General features: G+C 42.2%; 1 protein-coding gene across 1 annotated transcript in view; it reads left to right on the plus strand.

Annotated features, from left to right (window-relative positions):
* Window positions 1-21,733, plus strand: part of RASEF (RAS and EF-hand domain containing) — a 108,125-nt gene that overhangs the window by 68,596 nt on the left and 17,796 nt on the right. Inside the window, exons 5-11 of the mRNA XM_077248990.1 lie at window positions 2,077-2,154; window positions 2,485-2,600; window positions 2,684-2,752; window positions 5,762-5,846; window positions 8,233-8,312; window positions 13,706-13,940; window positions 16,672-16,818. Coding sequence (XP_077105105.1) covers window positions 2,077-2,154; window positions 2,485-2,600; window positions 2,684-2,752; window positions 5,762-5,846; window positions 8,233-8,312; window positions 13,706-13,940; window positions 16,672-16,818 — 810 coding nt within the window. The remainder of the gene's footprint in view (window positions 1-2,076; window positions 2,155-2,484; window positions 2,601-2,683; window positions 2,753-5,761; window positions 5,847-8,232; window positions 8,313-13,705; window positions 13,941-16,671; window positions 16,819-21,733) is intronic.

A 21,733-nucleotide genomic window follows, 5' to 3' on the forward strand; every position in this document is an offset into this window, starting at 1 on the left:
CAATACAATCCCAACAGTGAAACATGGTGATGGTATCATCATGCTATGGGGGTGTTTTTCAGCTGCAGGGACAGGACGACTGGTTGTCATTGAAGGAAACATGAATGCGGCCAAGTACAGAGATATCCTGGATGAAAACCTTTTCCAGAGTGCCCTGTACCTCAGACTCGGCTGAAGGTTCACCTTCTAACAAGACAATGACCCTAAGCACAAAGCTAAAATAACAAAGGAGTGGCTGCAGAACAACTCTGTGACCATTCTTGACTGGCCCAGCCAGAGCCCTGACCTAAACCCAATTGAGCATCTCTGGAGAGACCTGAAAATGGCTGTCCACCAACCTTCACCATCCAATCTGACGGAACTGGAGAGGATCCGCAAGGAAGAATGGCAGCGGATCCCCAAATCCAGGTGTGAAAAACTTGTTGCACCATTCCCAAGAAGACTCATGGCTGTACTAGCACAAAAGGGTGCTTCTACTCAATACTGAGCAAAGGGTCTGAATACTTATGACCAATGTGATAATTCAGTTTTTCTTTTTTAATAAATTTGCAAAAATTACTACATTTCTATTTTTTTCAGTCAAGATGGGGTGCAGAGTGTACATTAATGAGAAAAAAACAAACTTTTTTGAATTTATCAAATGACCGCAATGAATGAAAGACTGAAAAATTTAAAGGAGTCTGAATACTTTCCGTACCCACTGTATGTTTAAAGATATTACTAACTTACCTCTGTTTTAACGAAGAACACGTATTGATTAGGTCACCCCCTATCAAATTTTTCTCCTGATTAACTCTTCCCAATTTAACCAACCTTTCTTGGTGCTCCAGCTACTTTTCTGTGCTATCTGGTGTATACTGGACACAATATCACTTGTGATTTGACTAGAGAAAACTATGAATCCAAAAAGTTCATAAAAAATGAATTCCTTTGAGTCATAGTTGAAAAACATGTATAGCCATGTCCTGTGGTCATGAGCAGAGCCTGTGCATTTTGAGTGTGTCAATAAACTGGCGCTGGCTGCTTTATCTCAGCTTGTTATCCATGGATATTCTGAAAACTTGGTTCACATGAAACAAATTAGCTTTGGAATTTTAGCAAAGACTTCTTCTCCAGAGTAAAGTACAATGCATGTGAATGGGGTTTGGCAAAAATCCGTACACAAGCTGTAGATAAAACGTACACAGATTTGTGGATATTTTTTGAATGTGTGAGCATTTGTGTACAATGTATTTGGCTCTTTTTAGTCCAATTGATGCTGTGTACTGTAGATATCCGGTAAATATTTCATGTGGCAAATACAATCAACTTTACCTATTGACTGCACTTAAACTTCCCTGTTTCCTTCTGTGACTAACAGATCAAACACTTACTATATAATATTTTCTAAGCAGAAGAGAATGAATAAAATGCTGACAATGGATAACAATTTGCATAAATTAATAGACATATTTTATGTAGATATTTGTTTAATGCAATAAGTAAATGCTTGGGACTATTTGAGAAGTGACTGACTGGTGTGGGCAATTGCTCCACTTTTTGTATTATTGTTTAACCATGCGTTTTGTAATATGTGCTTCACTACATTGTAATATATGTGAAAGATTTAAATAGAATCTGTCCCCTGTTTTTTTGTGTAATCTGAGAGCAGCATGATATAGGGGTAGTGACCCTGAATGCAGCAATGTGTCACTTACTGGGCTACTTAATATCCATTTTTTATCTTCTGCTGGTCTAGCAGTTCTCTAAATGTTGAGTTCTGTGTAACCCTGATTGACAGCTTTTTGTGTACACTGTGCATAGGCGAAAAGTTGCCAATCAGTGGTATGGGCCGGAGTTGCACAAAGCAGGACTACATGACATGAGACATCTAGTCCTCTAGTGTTCATGACTTGCCGATAATACACTGAGTTTATGAAAACTACAGCAAGCAGCCCAGTAAGTGACAGATCACTGGAACCAGGTTCTCTTTCCCTGCATCTTGGTGCTCTCAGATTAAATGGTAAAAACCTGATGACAGATTCCCTTTAATGTAAGTCTGGATAATCTATGATATTAATTTGTGTCATTACCTAGCTGGAAGAACAGTCAAAGAACATAAGCTTAAAAGAAGATGTGGCTGCCCTGAAGACACGTCTGCATGAACTGACCATGGTGAGTTTTCACTTTTGGAAGAGCAAAGAAAAAAACAACAATTGGTGCTAATATTTAGCGCTAAACTATAATTTTAATCAAGTGAATCCTCAAGTCCTGGCATCTCGCTGTCTTGGGTAGACAAGTAGTCATACAAGCCACTTTGATGACTACTGATAAAATGATGCATCATAGCACTTTTATCAATCTTAAAAATGTATATATTTACAAATAAATACAACATAAATAATATTTGTTTATAAATACATTGCATACATTTTTACAAAATAATGTGTGGTATCTCCAGGTTTTTCATTAAGCTTTAAAAATGTGACTCTACCTTTCTACCAGGAAAATCAAAAACTTAAAAAGGATCTCCTAGAGGCTCAAACCAGCATCTCTTTCCTCCAGAGTGAGCTGGATGCTCTGAAAAGTGATTATGCGGATCAAAGCCTGAGTTCTGAAAGGTATATAACCAGTGTTCCTTCTTGAGAAATGTTTTAATAAAATTTATGGATGGAATGTAGTACTGATTTATTCTCCCTTCCAGAGATATGGAAATTATCAGGGAATATACAGATGAACGGGAGAATTTGGCTCGGCAAATTGAAATACTTCAGTATGTATTTATTGTTCAGGTTTTCTCATACATCTTACAATTCCAGAAAATGTTTATGCACTCAGTCAGATAATGCGGACTTCGTGATCTAAGTAGTAAATTTTCACATAGCAAAGAGGGACAAGCTAGTCTAAAATAACAATATTGAAAAGATGTGTGACTCTAAGTATAACTTGGTACAAACCCTTCATTTTTCAGTCCGGTGGGCGGTCCTATTAGTGACTGACAGCTATCTTTGTATAATAGTGCATAGGGAGGAAGCTGACAGTCACTGATAGGACCGCCCACCGGACCAAACGTCCCAGAAAGAGCAGAGGTTAAATGATGAAAACACAGATTAGACTGTATCATTTCTCACAAACTATAAATTAATGTACTCAGCTTTCCCTGCTTTATAACATGATGACTGCATTTTCATGGTGACAGGTTCCCTTTTAAGTGCAGAGGGCACAGAATTGTGGGGCTCCATGTCTGCTGTTCAGTGAGTTGTGGGAGGGAGTAGTACCAGGGTTTGTATTTCTGGAGGTTAGAAAGCAGTAAGACTGTGCTAAGGATCTACAGTGCAGAGCGGATATCCAGACAGATCGGGGCAACTTGATCACTGATCTGTATCAATAAGTTGTATAATTTGCTATGCTAAGTAGTGATGAGCGAGTATACTCGTTGCTCGGGTTTTCCCGAGCACGCTCGGGTGGTCTCCGAGTATTTGTGACTGCTCAGAGATTTAGTTTTTGTTGACACAGCTGCATGATTTGCGGCTACTAGACAGCTTGATTACATGTGGGGATTCCCTACCAGGCAACCCCCACATGTACTCAGGCTGGCTAGCAGTCATAAATCATGCAGCTGTGTCAACAAAAACGAAATCTCCGAGCAGTCACAAATACTCGGAGACCACCCGAGCGTGCTCGGGATAACCCGAGCAACGAGTATACTCGCTCATCACTAATGCTAAGCATATTTAGGTATGTTTTTGTAATTACACACCCCCTTTGGGGCTTATAGTAAGTAATGCAGCCATAGTGGGAATTATAGAGGTCTTAGCTTAATTTATCCTTTGTACTATAGTAGGATGACCTATTTAATCCAGGCCCAACATGTGATATATGTGACATACGTGAGAGTTTGGCCACGTTCACATGTGATGTATGTGGTCAGTATTTTATCAGTATGTGTAAGCCAAAACCAGTCAGAGGGAAAGTATAATAGAAACACGTCACCACTTCTGTATTATCACCCACTCCTGGTTTTGGCTTACAAACACTGAGGTAAAAAACTCACCAAATACTCAACGTGTGCACGTGGCCTAAGACTATGCTCTCACTATCAGTATTTGGTCAGTATTTTACCTCTGTATCTGTAACAGAAAACCAGGAATGGAACAATCAGAGGAAAATTATAATAGAAACACGTCACCACTTCTGTATTATCACCCACTCCTGGTTTTGGCTTACAGATACTGAGGTAAAAAACTCACCAAATACTCAACATGTGCACGTGGCCTAAGGCTACTCTCACACTATCAGTATTTGGTCAGTATTTTACCTCAGTATCTGTAAGGGCTGTCCCACACGTCCAGATAATTCCGGTACCGGAATAAATCGGTACCGGAGTTATCCGTGTCCGTGTGCCTGGGAACTCACGGAGGCCATACGTGCGGCACACGTGTGCCGCCCGTATGGCGAGTGGGTACCACACGGAGCGTGTGGTACCCACTCTGCATGGTGCTGAAGCTGCGATTCATATCTTCCCTGCAGCAGCGTTTGCTGCAGAGAAAATATGAAGAATAGTGTTTAAAATAAAGATCCATGTGTCCGCCGCCCCCCCCCACCCCCTGTGCGCCCCCCCCGCTGGTCAGAAAATACTTACCCGCTCCCTCGCTGCTTCCTGGTCTGGCCACGGCTTCTCCTGCATGCGGTCACGTGGGGCCGATCATTTACAGTCATGAATATGTGGCTCCACCTCCCATAGGGGCGGAGCCGACTATTCATGATTGTAAATGATCGGCCCCACGTGACCGCATACAGTAGGAGGCGCGGCCAGACCAGGAAGGAGCGAGGGAGCGGGTAAGTATTTTCTGACCAGCGGGGGGGGGGGGGGGGGCGCACAGGGGGTGGGGGGGCGGCGGACACCTAAATCTTTATTTTTAACACTATTCTTCATATTTTCTCTACAGCAAACGCTGCTGCAGGGAAGATATGAATACCGGCTTCAGCACCATGTGGGGGGGACAGCGCTTACTGTAGCGCTGTCTCCTGCACGCACACGGACCCCAGACGGAGAATGTCCGTGTGAGGTCCGTGTTTTACGCGGACCCATTGACTCTATTGGGTCCGTGTAAAACGTGCGCTCCCACGAACACTGACATGTCTCCGTGTTTGGCACACGGAGACACGGTCCGCAAAAAATCAATGACATCTGAACAGATGCATTGATTTTTATGGGTCTACGTGTGTCAGTGTCTCCGGTACGTGAGGAAACTGTCACCTCACGTACCGGAATCACTGACGTGTGAAACCGGCCTAAGAGAAAACCAGGAGTGGAACAATCAGAGGAAATGTATAATAGAAACACGTCACCACTTCTGTATTATCACCCACTCCTGGTTTTGGCTTACAGATACTAAACGTGTGAACGTGGCCTTTGAAGTGTTATACAGCCAGTACCAATCTCTAACAAAAGCTATCGGAGCGAGCTAGCTGGGATCCATGAAAACTGCATCATTAATACAGTGCCTGCAGACCTCTTTACATTAATACTATACCACTGAATTAAATCATTCTGTAAGGAGAAAATATACAATTATCACTAGACAAAGTGGAAAAAGATTACCCGAGCACCGTTCCATTGTGTGTAAGTGTACGTGCGCTAATTGAGGAGACACTGCTTCCATAGATTTAATTATAAGATGGAAATGTTAGTTTATAATTAGGTTTTAAACTGCCTAAATGGAGCAGAAAAGATCTTCGGGTGTTTCTTTAGTTGATGTTTTCTACCTTCTGATTACAGGACAGCTAATAGAAAGCTGCATGACAGTAATGATGGACTGCGGAGTGTGCTGGAGAACAGTCTGATAAAGTACAACAGATCACTGGTACGTTCCTTTTCCTGGCACCGGCTCCTGCTACTCTTGTGTGTAATGATGCGCTTCCCGCTAGGATAACAGCGCTGCCCTGAGAACATGAGCACGGCTTAGGGCAGCCACATCTTTATCAAAGTTTCATCTTTTCTCCTGGTTTCTCTCAGCAGTAAGGAAAAATATCATTACGTGAAGAACAAGTTTATCTTCAGTCTAAGACGCTTTATACGGCTGCCGCACAATTCTGCCCCCAATCTTTGCTAGGAGCCTTGTCATTTCTATTCCAAATTGAAATATAGAACTCACTAAATAGAGAAAAATTGTTTCAAATGTGACATAGAAGGTGCTAAATGATCAGACTTTCTGGATACAGGGGAACATAAAAAACTAATAAAAGAAAAACAAAAAACTATAGAACGAGAAGCTAACCCCCATAACAACATGCAAACACTGGACCCGATTCATTATTCCATTTGTGCCTGTTTTTTTATTAAGTTTTAGTGGTTTTTTTGCCATTTTTTTGTTTGCCCCATATTTTTCTTTCCATTTGCACCTTTTTTAAAGTCTATTTTTTGTGTTTGTCAGTTTTTTTTAATGTTCAACATTGTGAGCAAAGTTTAGGGTATAAGAAGTTTTTGGCTCATTCACTATTTGCGGTTATTAGGAAAAGTTGCAGAATTTTTTTTGCAACTGTACCCCTGTCCTTCCCTGGAGTAATTTTATGTACGTTTGTTTTTTTGGCATTATTTTTTAATTCAATTTTGCAAAATGTTCAACTTTTTGCATTAAAAAATCGCAGTGAAGGTTAAAGTGTAACTGGCGTTTTAATTTTTATTTCATAAATCAATGAATGACACATGAAAATAAGAAACTTTGTAATATATCTATTAGTGAAATTTGCTTTTATGTTCACTTCGGACCTATCTGTTCATTTTTTAAATTCGCAATTCACAGGTAAAATCTGTATTCAGTGAACACTGACTTTCCCATTACTGAGACAGGAGGCGACAGTTGGTGCTGATAACATTCTATGTAGAAGAGAGGTGGTGAAGGGGAGGAAGAGCTAGAGAGAGATTTCCTCCAGTCTATATAGAATCTTATAAGCACCAACTGTCACCTCCTGTCTCAGTAACATAACAATCTGTCTATACTGAGTACAGATGTTACCTGGGAATTGAGAATTTTGAAAATGAATAATCAGTCCTGGCAGAGAATGAAGCAGATTTCTCTGATAAGATATATTACAAAGTTGCTTTTTTCTGTCTATTGATTTATGAAATATAAATTAAAATGACGATTACTCTTCGAAGACAAAAATAAGAAACATTGTTTACATTGCGCAAAATTCATGAACTGCGTGCGCCATTTTAAAGAATTTGGTGCAAAAAAGAACAAATATCTCACGACAAAAAAGAAAAGTACCGTAACTAAAAAAAGCCAATCGGTAATGTTCACAACACACAGAAATGGCACAAGTTTGTTTCTTGGTTTATTCTTTTCATCAGTGCACTTTTTTGCTCAAATTGGCCTTTGCAATTGTGTAATATCAGCTTTAATAATAAAGCAAGTTCGCGACTATTGAAATTGAAGGAATTTTAGGCCAACTAATAAAACCTGCTAGAAGGCAAAGCTAAGGCTGTATTTACTGTATATTGGCCAATCGGGAACAAGCATTCTCAGGCCATTCGTTTCATGATAATCAGGCTTCACATCACCTGACGAACGAGCCAAATGAGCTTGTTTATTGGCTGAAACGATATTTTAAATTGCTTAGAAATCATTGTCCTCGGCAGCACATCATCCTCTGCATATAGAACCCTGTGCTGCCGAATATAATGACAGGTTATGTGAACACAACCAATACTCCTGAGAGCATGGGAAGTCTATTGCTCAAAACAGGCTATTAATTGACCGCTGATTGGCAAACATGTAGTAACCATCATCGACTGGTGTACACCCACCTTTTTTTTGCAGCAGACTGTTTTATCAGCTAATGGCAGTATACAATGAATCATGATTGATAGCTTGTATTCTGCAGTCACACGCTGTGGCCAAATAACAATGGATAAGGGAATAAAAAAGATAATGTCATTATATCAAAATACTGACCTTTGTGCAGTTTTCTAAAGTAATCTTTTGGCTACGTTCACACAATGCTGTTCAGTTGCAATTTTTGAATCTTGCTTTTATCTGCTAATATATCTGGGTATGGGTCTGGCTATACATTAAGAGGCACACCTCTCTGCATTGGGAGGAATAGGGTCACTTTTTGTGAAATTTTGTAATTTAAAATATTTCAATGTAAAGTTTCAATGCAAAATCGTATTACGATATGTCCAACCACCCACTAGCTAATTTTTCATGGCAGATTTGTAAAGCAGGTTGTACTTTGTCTATTTAGAGCACAAAAAACACTTCACCAGGAAGTACACTTTCTCGCCACAGTCCCAAGATGAACAGATGTAACTCTCCATATGACCGGTCAGTATCATGTTTAATGATATCTCTTTTTTTATTACTATTCTATGGTTGGATCAAGGTTGGTTTTGTGGGCTGATAAACTGGGCCATCGATACGTAGAAAGCTCCCAAGAACTGGACTACTAGGGTTAACCGTAGAATAGAACGGGGTTCCATTGTGCTTCAATGTGAGTTCCAGTAGCCAGGAAACTGGGCACCCAACAATAGAGTACTGTGCAGCCCTCTCTGTCTTCTTCTTTACACTGATCTATATTGGTGGTACTGTGTAAGTGGTATAAGCATTGAAATACCATATAGGAATATTATCTATTTATGGTATGGTGATACTGTCTGGAGACTGTATGGGAATTATTTGGCCATTGAAGTAATATGGCTTATAAGAGAGTGGTATAGAGACACTATACGTTAGTATTGTTTGGATAATGCATGGGGGTATTAGTTTTTATTAATAACTTTATAGATTACTAAAATAGATTCTAACTTTCTAGAAATACAAGAAATAGATATAGTGTGCAGGAGACCTTAATATTTATGGCCATATTTTCTGTAAAATCGATCCTGGTTGATTTTTTTAAATTCATTTTATATGTATTCACAAAAGGTAAATATGAGAGCTCAATGGGAAATAAGTATTGAAAGCGTCACCAATTTTCTAAGTAAATATATTTCTAAAGGTGCTACTGACATGAAATTCTCATAACTCTGTAATGACCCACCCAATCTACACAGGCAAAGAAATCAAACCATAGGTGTCCATAAATTAAGTAATGTGTAATAATGAGAAATGTCACAGGGAAAATGTATTGAACACATGAGGAAAGAGAAGTGCAAAAAGCCATGGAAAGTCATGACACCAGCTGAAATCTATCAGTAATTAGAAAGCAATCCTGTCACTTAGTGAAAAATAATATTAGCTGGTTTAACTGATGACCTATAAAAGTTGTCTCATTACCAAGGTGCCACACAAGAAACATCTCATGATGGGTAAAACCAGTGAGCTGTCTCAAGCCATTTGCAACCTTATTGTTGTAAAACATGCTAATGGCATTGGTTACAGAAGATTTTCTAAACTACTGAAGGTTTTAGTGAGCACTCTTGGGGCCATAATCCGAAAGAGGAAAGAACATAATTTCACCATAAACCGACCAAGACCAGATACTCCCTGCAGGATTTTAGACAGGGAAGTGAAAATAATTATGAGTAGAATTTTCTAAGAGCCAAGGACCACCTGTGGAGAGCTACATAAAGACCTGGAATTATTTCAAAGAAAAGTATAAGTAATGTATGCAACTTCCATGGCCTGAATGTACGCTTACCACGCAAAACTCCATTGCTGAACGAAAAGCATGTTCAAATGCATTTAAAGTATGCTCAACAACATTTAGACAAACCTGTGAAATACTGGTAGAATATAGTCTGGTCAGATGAGACCAAAACTGAACTCTTTGGATGCCATAATACACACTATGTTTAGAGGCCAAAAGGCGCTGCATATCACACCAAAAATGCCATACCAACAATGAAGTTTAGAGATGGGAACATCATGATGTGGGGCTGTTTTTCAGCGTAGGGCACTGGGAAATTTCATATTATTAAAGGAAGGATGAATGGACAAATCTCCTGAGACACTCTTGATATAAATCTTCTGCCATCTACCAGGATGGTGAAGATGAAAGGTGGACATTTCAGCAAGAGAATGATCCCAAACACACAGCCAAGGAAACTCTCAATTGGTTTCAGAAAATGAAAATAAAGCTAGATAAATAAATAAATGCTAGAACAGCCGAGCCAATCGCCTAACCTGAATCCAATAGAAAATTTATGGAAGGAAATAAAGCTCAGAGTTCATAGATGGAGCCAATGGAATCTTCAAGATTTAAAGAATGTTTGTGTGGAAGAATGGGCCAAAATCACACCTGAGCAATTCATGCGACTAGTTTCCCCACGCAAGAGGCGTCTTGAAGCTCTCATCACCAACAAAGGCTTTTGTAGGAAGTATTAAATACATTTCAGGATGCGAGTTCAATATTTTTTCCCTGTGTCATTTCTCATTATTATACATACCGTGTATACTTGAGTATAAGCCGACCCGAGTATAAGCCGAGACCTCTAATTTTGCCACAAAAAACTGGGAAAACTTATTGACTCGAGTATAAGCCTATGGTGGGAAATGCAGCAGCTAATGGTAAATTAATTGAGACATCATTAGGTTAAATGTTTTTGAATATCCATATTGAATCAGGAGCCCCATATAATGCTCCATACAGTTCATGATGGGCCCCATAAGATGCTCCATAGAAAAGCTATGCCCCATATAATGCTGCACAAAGGTTAATAATGGACCCATAAGATGCTCCATATTAAAATATGTCCCATATAATGCTGCATAAAAGGTTAATGATGGCTTCATAAGATGCTCCATACAATAATATGCCCCATATGATGCTCCATAAAAATTGATGGCCCCAAGATGCTCCATGGAATAATATGCCCCATATAATGCTGCACAAAGGTTAATAATGGCCCCATAAGATGCTTCATAGAATAATATGCCCCATATGCTGCTCCACAAAGGTTGATGGCCCCATAAGATGCTCCATAGTATAAAATGCCCTACATAATGCTGCACAAAGGTTAATAATGGCCCCATAAGATGCTGCATAGAATAATATGCCCCATATGCTGCTCCATAAAGGTTGATGGCCCCATAAGATGCTCCATAAAATAATATACCCCATATGCTGCTCCATAAAGGTTGATGGCCCATAAGATGCTCCATAGAATAATATTCCCCATATGCTGCTCCATAAAGGTGGATGGCCCCATAAGATGCTCTATAGAATAATATGCCCATATGCTGCTCCATAAAGGTTGATGGCCCCATAAGATGCTCCATAGAATAATATGCCCCGTATGCTGCTGCTGCGATTAAATAAAATGACATACTCACCTGGCCAGGTGCCGGTGTCCTGAGCAGGCGGGGACACTGGCACGCTATGGGGGGCCAGGTGCCAGAGTCGCCACTGGCTCAGGCCCCCGACACTTGTGATATTCACCTGTCCCCGTTCCATCGCCGTGCGCCGCTGTGTCTTCCGGGTCTCTGCAGTGACTGTTCAGGCAGAGGGCGTGCACTAAATACATCATCGCGCCCTCTGACCTGAACGTCAGAGCCAGAGGATGAGGAAGACAGAGCCCGGCGGTGGAACGGGGACAGGCGAATATCGCATGGCTAACCCTCCCCGTTATACTCACGCTCCTGGCGCGGTCTCTGCACTTCCCTGCTTCATCCCCGGGCCGGCTGCTCCTTCTAGTGTTGAGCGGTCACGTGGTAACGCTCATTAAAGTAATCAATATGTGCTCCACGCCTATGGGAGTGGAGTCGCGTCCATATTCATTACTTTAATGAGCAGTACCACGTGACTGATGAACACAGGAACAAGCTGCCAGCACCAGAGACAATTGGAGAAGCAGAGACCTCGCCAGGACGGGGTGAGTATGATGTGACAGCCGCCACTCCTGCCACTCCCCCTCCCCTGCCGAACCCCTGGGACAATGACTCGAGTATAAGTCAAGAGGGGCACTTTCAGCCTAAAAGAATGGGCTGAAAATTTCAACTTATACTCAAGTATATACGGTAACTTAATTTATGGACATTTATGGTTTTATTTTCTTTGTGTGGATTATGGATTGTTACCAACATCTAGAGAGAATTTCATGTCAATACCACCTTTAGAAATATATTATTTAGAAAATTGGTGACACGTTCAATACTTATTTCACCCGCTGTAAATCCTACCGTTATTTACTAGAAACCTATTACCATTCCTGATGTGTTTGCTTTTTATTTTTATGTTTTGTGTTCTTCAAGAAATAACTATTCTGGAGAATCTTTTCCTAGAACACCAATTTGCGCTGTTCCTCTGTAATTCTGTCTAGAAATCTACTATTTGATGGGGGACCCTACACAATGTGGCACTGTGCAATCAGTACTGACAGTGTTAGGCTGTGTAGTGGTGTAATCATAACACGTAGTTGCCAGTTTATTTATTTATATATATTCAGAAGAAATGACAGACAAGAGGCACAACTCAGAGTTATGAGAAAAGATGCTCCAGAATTGTTATCCAAGGGGAATGCAAGCATTTAAAGGGAATTTGTCCAAACCGGCTTCATTATCGCAGCTATGTTATTATGCTGATGAGGATGGTGCAACTAGTATGACTAGCCAGAGGTAGGTCCCTGGTGGCTTCTTCTCCCGCTCCACTAGTCTGGTAGGTCTCGTCCTATGGGTATGTATAAGTCCTGTGAGTAAAGGAGAGCGGGGAGAGGAGAAGTTGTTGGGGACCTGTCTCTTGGACTAGTTTTTGTAGTTGTATTGTTCTCGGCCCACGTTATAAAGTATGTTTTGTCTGAAACATACACGGCTGTGAGACGACGGTGGGTGTGGAACCTAGCCTGGCTTACCCTGGAGGGGCGTGACTATCTGGTGTTCACTTGAGCCTCTGGTGATGAGGATAGGCTTGGGCGTTAGGGTAGACACTAGGTGCCACTGCAGGTCAGTGTCTGGACCTGCATTAGCTGACTAAGGGGTCAGAGGCACAAATATATAGCACAGAGGGTGAAGATAGAGACGTGGTCAAACAGTCTGAGGTTGGGGTGGGCAGCACAGGTTCAAAATACGAAGGCGTGGGCAGGAGCAGAGAGATCAGACTATATGAGTAAATGAGCCAGGTCAGTAACAGGAGAGACAAAACAACATTGCACTTAGACAGGTTACTAGAGAATGACTGCAAAATAGAACTTAAGGTCAGGTAAAGTGTGGATGGTAGAGCGGCCTAACAAACCCATTGTTGGCAGGTGAGAGGCCAGAGAAACAAAACTCTGCACGACACAGTGCTTTTAAATTCATTCAAAGTCAGGCCGTGCTGCACTATACACGAGTAGAGACTCTCCAGCAAACAGAGGTTGTAGCAGTACTGAGGAAGCTCAGCGAGATGGCCTGACACTAGGAGGAGCAGAGCGTTGCACGCAGTGAGTAGGACGGCAATTACAAACCGTGTGAGTCAGCATCTTGACAGGCTGTAATAATGTAGCTGTCTCTGACCGTTGTTGCTTCTGGCTCATTCAGCAGAAATCATATGACAGGTTTCCTTTAATAAAACAGACATGTTAGTAGTTAACTGCAGCACCTTGGGAAGGGAAGTAGGGGATTATAAGATCTCTATCATTACAAAAAGAGCTCTAATCATGAAAAGAAATGGCGTTAATTCAATCAGCATAACATTTTGGATCTATTTAGAAAAAAATGGTAGTTTTACTTTGCCTCTGTAGTACTTTGAAAATATGTAACTAATATGTCACTGATTTCCTAATGATAACCATTTTCTTGGCAAGGTCTCCTAGATCATCCTACTTAGATGAGGACTACGATACTTTGGCAGTGTGTGATCCCATGCAGAGAATAAACTGTGAGGTTGACAGCCTTCCTGAAAGTTGTATAGACAGTGGACTGTCCACTCTGAGAGACTCCAATGAATATGATTCAGAGGTGGAGTACAGGCCTCCGAGGAGCTTTCAGCGGTCAAGATTTACTCATGAAGTTTATGGTGGTGATGCTTCAGATACAGATGTGAGTACTTGCAGCAGAACAGACGATTCTTTAAAGGGGGCTTACTAACTTTCCCATGTAGAGGCCATGCTTATAGAGTTTTTCCAGTAAGCGCTTCCACAGGAGTCATATGTGTTGTTGTTCTTCATCTCTTTATATCTAATGATGAGCTGAATCATAAAGACGGATTAATTATATCTATAATATGAATGTATTCCCTCGGCTGTGTGGAATACCATTGTACATCTCTGTTAATAATATTATATACAGGCGTGACTGCAGGGTTTTGTCAAGGTGGAGTTCACGTCGGCAAAATGCAAGTAGCTATTCACGTGAACAATGATGTACAGTCATGCCAAAAATGTTAAGACTGCCTCAAATTTTGGTTTTCACACTGTTTGCTGCCTTTGGCTGCTTTCACACATCAGGTTTTTTGTTTCAGGCACAATCCGGCAATTTTTGAAAAAAACAGATCCAGTTTTTTTACACGCCGGATCCGATTTTTTCCCATAGAGTTGCATTAGCGCCGGATTGTGCCTGAAGGACATGCGTTTCATCCGTTTTGTGCCGGATCCGTCCCTTCAGGCTTTTTTGCCGGACACGAAAAACGTCCCCTGCAACGTTTATTCTGTTCGGCGAAAAAGCCTGAAGGGACGTTTGCGGCAATAAACGCATGGAACGGATGTGTGAATGAACAGTTCCGGCTACCAAATCTGTTTTTTGTATACTGAGCATGCCCAGAAGCTTTGTTTTTGATTCTGCCATGGGATATCTCTCTCTCTCTCACTCTCTCATCAGGAAGTCAAAATTACATGCGCAGTAAAGAAAGCCGGATCCAGCTAAAAAACGGATCCGGTGCATCAGTTTTTCACAATTTACGCCGGATCCGTTTTTTGCAAATTTGGCGGATTTATCCTGAAACCAAAAACCTGATGTGTGAAAGTAGCCTTAGTCTATTTAGATCCTTTAGTCAGATGTTTCTATGATTACTGAAATACAATTATCAGAATTTCATAAGTTTTACACTTTTATTGACAAATACTGCTTAGACCAGAATGAGTTGGTAATGTCATCAGTCAGGATTTGGCCCAGGAGCTTATATCCAGCATGTCAGAGCAAATTGAAAAAGTCTTGAAAATTAAAGGTCAGCCCTGTAAATATTGTCTTTGCAGAAGTCTCATGCACACGCTAGCTTTCTTTTTCCTGATTGAAATGGGAAACTGCTGCTTTATTTGTTAAAACTGCAGCATACAACTTCTCTCAGCGTATTTGTACTGTTTTTGCTGCTTTTTTCACTCACAGAAAGCAATGAGTAAGTGCAAAAATGCAGCAAAAAACATTGCCATCAGTTTTTGCAGCATTTTTAGTGAAAAAAAACATGTGCAGCAGGATTTGAAACATTTATTTTAGGCCCATACAGTATGTATATAACTTGCTACTGTATATTGGACACTGAATATATTCTGACAGCCACTGCTATGGTACCCACACACATTAGATACAAGACGTTTCGTTAGAAGATGGACAAGTTTGACCATAACGAAAGATCGTCAGCTGTTTTGTTTTTAATAATTGTTCATTTTCGATCAGTGATCGACCCTCAAATACTCATCATCATTCAAATTACTGGTTGGGCATATTGATTTTTTTTTGGCCGATGATAAACACTGGCTACGTTATTGGCTGAAAAAATCCATGAAGGCCAATCCAGTCTAAAATGTTTTTTCTTTTTCTTCTATTGAACGACTTTTCGTTGGCCCATTTTTGTCTGATATACAGGTGCATCTCACAAAATTAGAATATCATCAAAAAGTTAATTTATTTCAGTTCTTCAATACAAAAAGTGAAACTCATATATTATGAGTGATCTATTTCAAGTGTTTATTTCTGTTAATGTTGATGATTATGGCTTACAGCCAATGAAAACCCAAAAGTCATTATCTCAGTAAATTGGAATACTTTATAACACCAGCTTGAAAAAATGATTTTAAAATCCGAAATGTTGGCCTACTGAAATGTAAGTTCAGTAAATGCACTCAATACTTGGTCGGGCTCCTTTGGCATCAATTACTGCATCAATGAGGTGTGGCATGGAGGTGATCAGTCTGTGGCACTGCTGAGGTGTTATGGAACCCCAGGTTGCTTTGATAGCAGCCTTCAGCTCGTCTGCATTGTTGGGTCTGGTGTCTTTCATCTTCCTCTTACTATCCTATCACTATCACCTTCCTTACCCTAAGGAAGTTTGCAGCCTCTTCTATAGCATAGACATTTTTTTCTTCTTGGGCATGACTGAATCATATTTGCAGAGTAGACATCTCTTTTTTGAGTGGCCCATTACTTGTGGGCACAAGCATTTTTCTGTAATCAGCCTAAACAGACCTTGTTCCATACAGATCTGCATGGAATTTGGCCAATTTATGAGTCTCATATGATGCATATCTTGCATCCAACAATACCATTAGCTGGGGTTCTTTTTCATCCATACGACATACAGTAGCCTTCTACTTCTATTAGAGCGTTTCTACTTGAATTTTCAGCAACTTGACTTCTCATATAAAATACAGGTACATGCGGTGTGGGTAGGAGCTCTGCTGGTATAACTCAATCCTGACTAGTACTAGTCAAATACATAAGGGGTTCCTCCCACAACTGTTGTAAACTTAACTGTGCCTATTTTCAACATGAATCTGGGTGATATATTTTGCAGTGCAGTGAGTACTAATGTAGTATGTATTCTATGTTAACTCCACAGGTTCCTGAAATTCGTGATGAAGAATCCTATGCTCCTGAATCTGGTGGCTCATTTCTAGATTGGAAACCATCGCGACCAGTCAGCAGGAGCAGTTCAGGTGCATCATCGAGAAAATGTATCTCAGCATTGCCTGCACGCATTACAAATGTAAGTGTCTTTGACTGCTTACAAACCTTCAGATTAAGATTAATGTTTTAAATGTAATCCTGTCTAATTATATTTAAAGATAGAGTACTAGATGGTTGAACCATTTCTTCTTTAAAGGCGGCGATGTGCAAGCCAGAGCTCTTGAAGTAGGAAACACATCAGCATGTCCTTGGATATATCCGCATGTTTACTGGCATGACGGTTATCTGTTTCTGTGGGTAAAGTGAAGAATCGGATCAGAACCGTTGTGAGATATTGATCTTTAATTTTAAAAATAGACCATGTATGAATATTTTCATTTTTTTTTACTACAACTGATTCTTCATATTTTTTTTCAGCGACTAAAGGTCAGATTAGTGCAAGAAATTCATATACCAATTCACCACCTTAGCACTATATAAAAATATTTATGATAAAACATCATTTTTATTATGAACTTCTAAAATCTTCGGAAGTGAATTAAACACAAAAATGTCTAGCCGATAAAATATACTTGTCTGGACACATACAAAATAATAGGGACTGTGCTTACCCTGATAAATAGCAATAGTATCCCTACCTTGCCATGGAGGGTGCCACCCTTTAAAACGCAAATGACGCCCTTGCTTATCGTCGGCTCTCCCTACCTGGCCATGTGAATACAATATACAGCTCTGGCAAAAATCAAGAGACCACTGCAAAATGTTCGGTTTGTCTGATTTTTCTCTTTATACGTATATTTTTGAGTAAAATGAAAATTGCTCTTATATTCTATAAACTACTGACAACATGTCTCCGAAGTTCCAAGCAATACATTTTGTATTTATTTTCTGAAAATGAGAAATGGTCAAAATAACAAAAATATACATTACTTACAGACCTCAAACAATGCAAAAAAAAATAAGTTCATAATCATTTAGAAACAGCAGTACTAATGTTTTAACTCAGGAAGAGTTCAGAAATCAATATTTTGTTGGATAACCATGATTTTTAACCCCTTTCTGCCATCCGACGTACTATTCCGTCCATGTGACCTGGGACTTAATCCCCATGGACGGAATAGTATGTGACGTGCGATCAGCTGCACTCATGGGGGAGCGTGACCGATCGCAGCCGGTCACTTTAACACCCGGGACACTGCAATCAAACAAGATTGCAGTGTTCCGGTGGCATAGAGAAGCAACGCGCAGGGAGGGGGCTCCTTCTGTACTTCCCTCAGAACGATGTGATCGCGTTGTTCTGAGGTTCTCCCTGCCTGCAGACCCTCGGATCCAAGATGGCCATGGAGTCCTTCCTGGTCCTACAGGGAGAGCAAGACCTGAAAAGCCTCCTTCACTGCCTGTCAGATTGCTGATCTGACACAGTGCTGTACAAAGTGTCAGATCAGCGATCTGACTTTATACAGTGATGTTCCTGTAGTGCCCCCACCGCCGCAGGGCCGAGGGGTACCCGGTACCGGGCCTACGAGTCTCTGCTTCTGGGGGTTGTCACGGCGGCTAGGCCCCGGTCCATGACCCTGCCGTGGGGCGCACAGTAAATAATAGGTGTGGATGTTGGTGGTGCAGTTGTGGGGTGCAGGTCGCGGTAAATAACGAGGACACCAGGTTGCAGTCTCTTTACCTCTTTACTGGAGATCTCTGAGTCCTCAGTCCAGAATACGGTTCACCAGGCTGCGCAAGTCCGGCCGGTCCAATGGCACCTCCAGAGTTCACTTCACAGGTGGAAATCGGTGCCTTCCTTCTTAGCGCTATGTGTTGTAGTCCTTCCCTGCTGTGCTTACGGAAAGTACCCCACAACCGTTGTGTCTGTTTCTTAAGTTCCCTCACAACTCGATTAAATGATGTTCTTCTAATCTTCCGTCCCTTCCTGATGTTACAGTTAGAACGGCACCCGTTTGTCGGATAGGCCTGGAGTTCTTCCGGGACCCTAGAGACGCCCCTCTCCCGCAATTGCCTCCCAAGACTTCATAGGTGATATGTGTTAGACAGCCCGCCTTAAACTGACTGTCCTGCCGCTGTTTAGAGTATTGCTTGAAGCTGAATGTTATAATACTCCCTCGGCGTTCCGGCCACCGGTAGTGCGCCTCAGTAGGGTGTTGCTCCGGTCTTACAGCACGACCCCTACTGGAATTCTCCTATTGCTTGATCTCGTTTCTCACTCAGCACAATCTATCTCGCTTCTAGTCCTTTCTTGGGTCCCGCCGCTTCCCGGAGCTGGCGCGGACCCGTTACGTTCTTTTCAATGCCAAGCCTCTGTCAGGATCCCACCCCTGACAGAGACCCTACTGTCTCTTCCTCCACAACACCCTCTGCCACTAGGTGTTGCTTCGTCCAATCCAGTCAGCTTTCTGATCTAACTTCCTGCCTGACCCCCAGTTTACCCACTATGGTGGGGAGTGGCCTAATGAATAGAACCCTTAGCTCCCCCCGGAGGCCCGGCTGTGAAATGTATTGGTGTCTGTGATACCTGATCAGATGAACTCCTTCAGTGCCATCGGACGCACCGTAGCTCCCCATAGTGGCGGAGCCACAGTACTGCAACGACCAGGACTCTGGGGCGCTGCACTCCCCCCTGGTTAAACACAGTACTCCGGGACTGGGAAGAAAACAACAATACAAGTTAGCAAAAAGACATACAATTTTGTTGAGTGCAATAACAATAGGCATATTTGAACAGGCTTCCCTTTATGGGAGGTGAGGACACTTGAACGTTACAAACATGGTTAACATTATAAATTACAGGCTATAAATAACTCCTGTTACCCAACCGGGTATTCTACTAAGTGCAAAATTGTTGGACAATAATTTAACATCGCCTTTAAGGACATACACTCTTAGTCCACTAAAGACCTTCCTATAATCACATTATAAGGTATTTTAACTTTTTCATTCTCCTTCTTTAAATCTGCAGGACCGCCTGTCCTATCAGCACCAGACCTACTGCCTCTCCTTTCAGTTACAGGACCGCCCCGTTCAGCCAGGGCCTACTGCCTTTTCAACTACTATACACAGTATAGAACATAACATTACTTTCAGTTTTAGAGCACTGAGCCATCTCTTCTTGACTCCTATGAGAACTCAGGGTTTACCTTCTATCCCCATTAACTATCCATCAGCATTATCAAAAAACATTTTCTATCGAACATTAGCCTTCTCATTATCTTTCTGTCTACTATGCATGCTGGACACCACGTCTATCTCTACGGGTCCACTTCATCCTTCTTCTATCTTTCACCTTTTTCTTCTCAGAGCACATTATCAATATTTCTTCACATTTAACCAGTTAAACACATATAACTTTTCTCATATAAACATTATCATCACTTTTCTCTTCATCAACATTATTGCTACGTGTCTTAAGCAATATTACTATCAAAATGCGGCAAATGAACATCCCCTTTAAGAGGGGACCAAGTCTCTGTGAGGTAGCATATCTTCTCAAGCTACCAGTCCATACTCAGCAAAGGCTCTGGTATGGTATCTTCGCAAAGAGTCTCTTTCCAAGTAAGACCAGTAGGAAGCGCCTTTAAGAAGGTGCAAACTATTTACAAGAAGTTTGTATCATGCACTGTTCATGATTCAGCAGTTTTTATAACATTGTGAACCAAAAAGCAAAAATGAAAGTGAAAGCAAAAATAAAAAGCAATAGGGATCCCGGGTAACCAAAGGGATCCCTTTAAGAGTTAACCCAGGACGGGTTTTAGCAGCAAAACAGCAAGGAAATAAACAGTTAACTATTTACAGTTTCAGGTTTCCGAGGTTTAGTTGGACGGCTTCCAGGGCTGCACCTGGCACTTAACCCTTCTTGGCCTGGGCAAAGTGAGGTCCAGGGTTACACCCAGTGCTGGACAAACGCCGTTAATCCGTCCTTCATGTATGGTTAAATCATGCGCAGCGATGGAGGTCTGCGCAGCTTGAGTATGGGCATTTGCTGCAGCAGAGGTAGCGGCCACTGCAAGATCAGTCACTGGAACGGAGTCAGCAGCTGTGGCACTAGCAGTCACTGGAGTGGTGTCGGTCGTCAGGGCAGGGTCGTCTTTCATACCTGCTTCAGATGCGGTCCCTCCGGTGCCGGTCTGCTCTGCCTCCGCTGGGGTCTGGAACGCTGGTTGCAGGGCCTTGTGCTGCGACATTGTCATCTCTGCTTGCAGCATACCCCTTTCCGGCAGGGCCTTGCTTTCCAGCTTCGGAGCGCTGGGACTTCTTCCCTGCTCCGGACCAGATGAGGCTGCCGACAGATGTCCGGTGAGGCTCCTGATGATTGCCTTCTTCCGCCCGGCCTCAGTGCTCAGCTGCGTCCGCCGGGGTCGGTCGCTGAGCTCGTCCACTCCGGCCTGCAGGAATTCAGCATCAGCGGTGGAGACCTGGTTGCGGTGCCCCTCCGGATGGCTGGGGGAGTCCTCTGCTCCGACCCCACGCTCCGGCTCCGGGCGGCTCGCCATGGCGTCCTCCATGTCGCTCGCACCTTCTTCCTGGTCCTTTTCCCGCTCTCTTCTTCGTGGGCGGTTTCGTTTTCGTTGTCTCTGCCCACCATTAAGGATCAGGAGGCGGATCTCGGCTGCTGACGGACACGTCCTCAAGGGGCCGAGATATTTAGACTGGGCGGCCATTGTCTTTCGCGCTCTTCGGCTTGTTCACGCCCACTTCCACGCCCTTCTTCTTCTCCTGCGCTCTCCTTAGCGCTGTAATGGCGGCGGTTTTGGCGGGAACTTCTGGCGGCAAGTGGCAACACACAGTCCTTGTAATAAAGCACAGTCCAAGCACGACAAATCACAGTTCCAAGGCACACATGACCTGATTCTTCAGGCTTAAGTAGATCCTGTTCGTGACGCCAAGTTTGTAGCGCCCCCACCGCCGCAGGGCCGAGGGGTACCCGGTACCGGGCCTACGAGTCTCTGCTTCTGGGGGTTGTCACGGCGGCTAGGCCCCGGTCCGTG

The sequence above is a fragment of the Ranitomeya variabilis genome, chromosome 1 (genome assembly GCF_051348905.1).
Source record: "Ranitomeya variabilis isolate aRanVar5 chromosome 1, aRanVar5.hap1, whole genome shotgun sequence".
Taxonomy (NCBI): Eukaryota; Metazoa; Chordata; class Amphibia; order Anura; family Dendrobatidae; genus Ranitomeya; species Ranitomeya variabilis.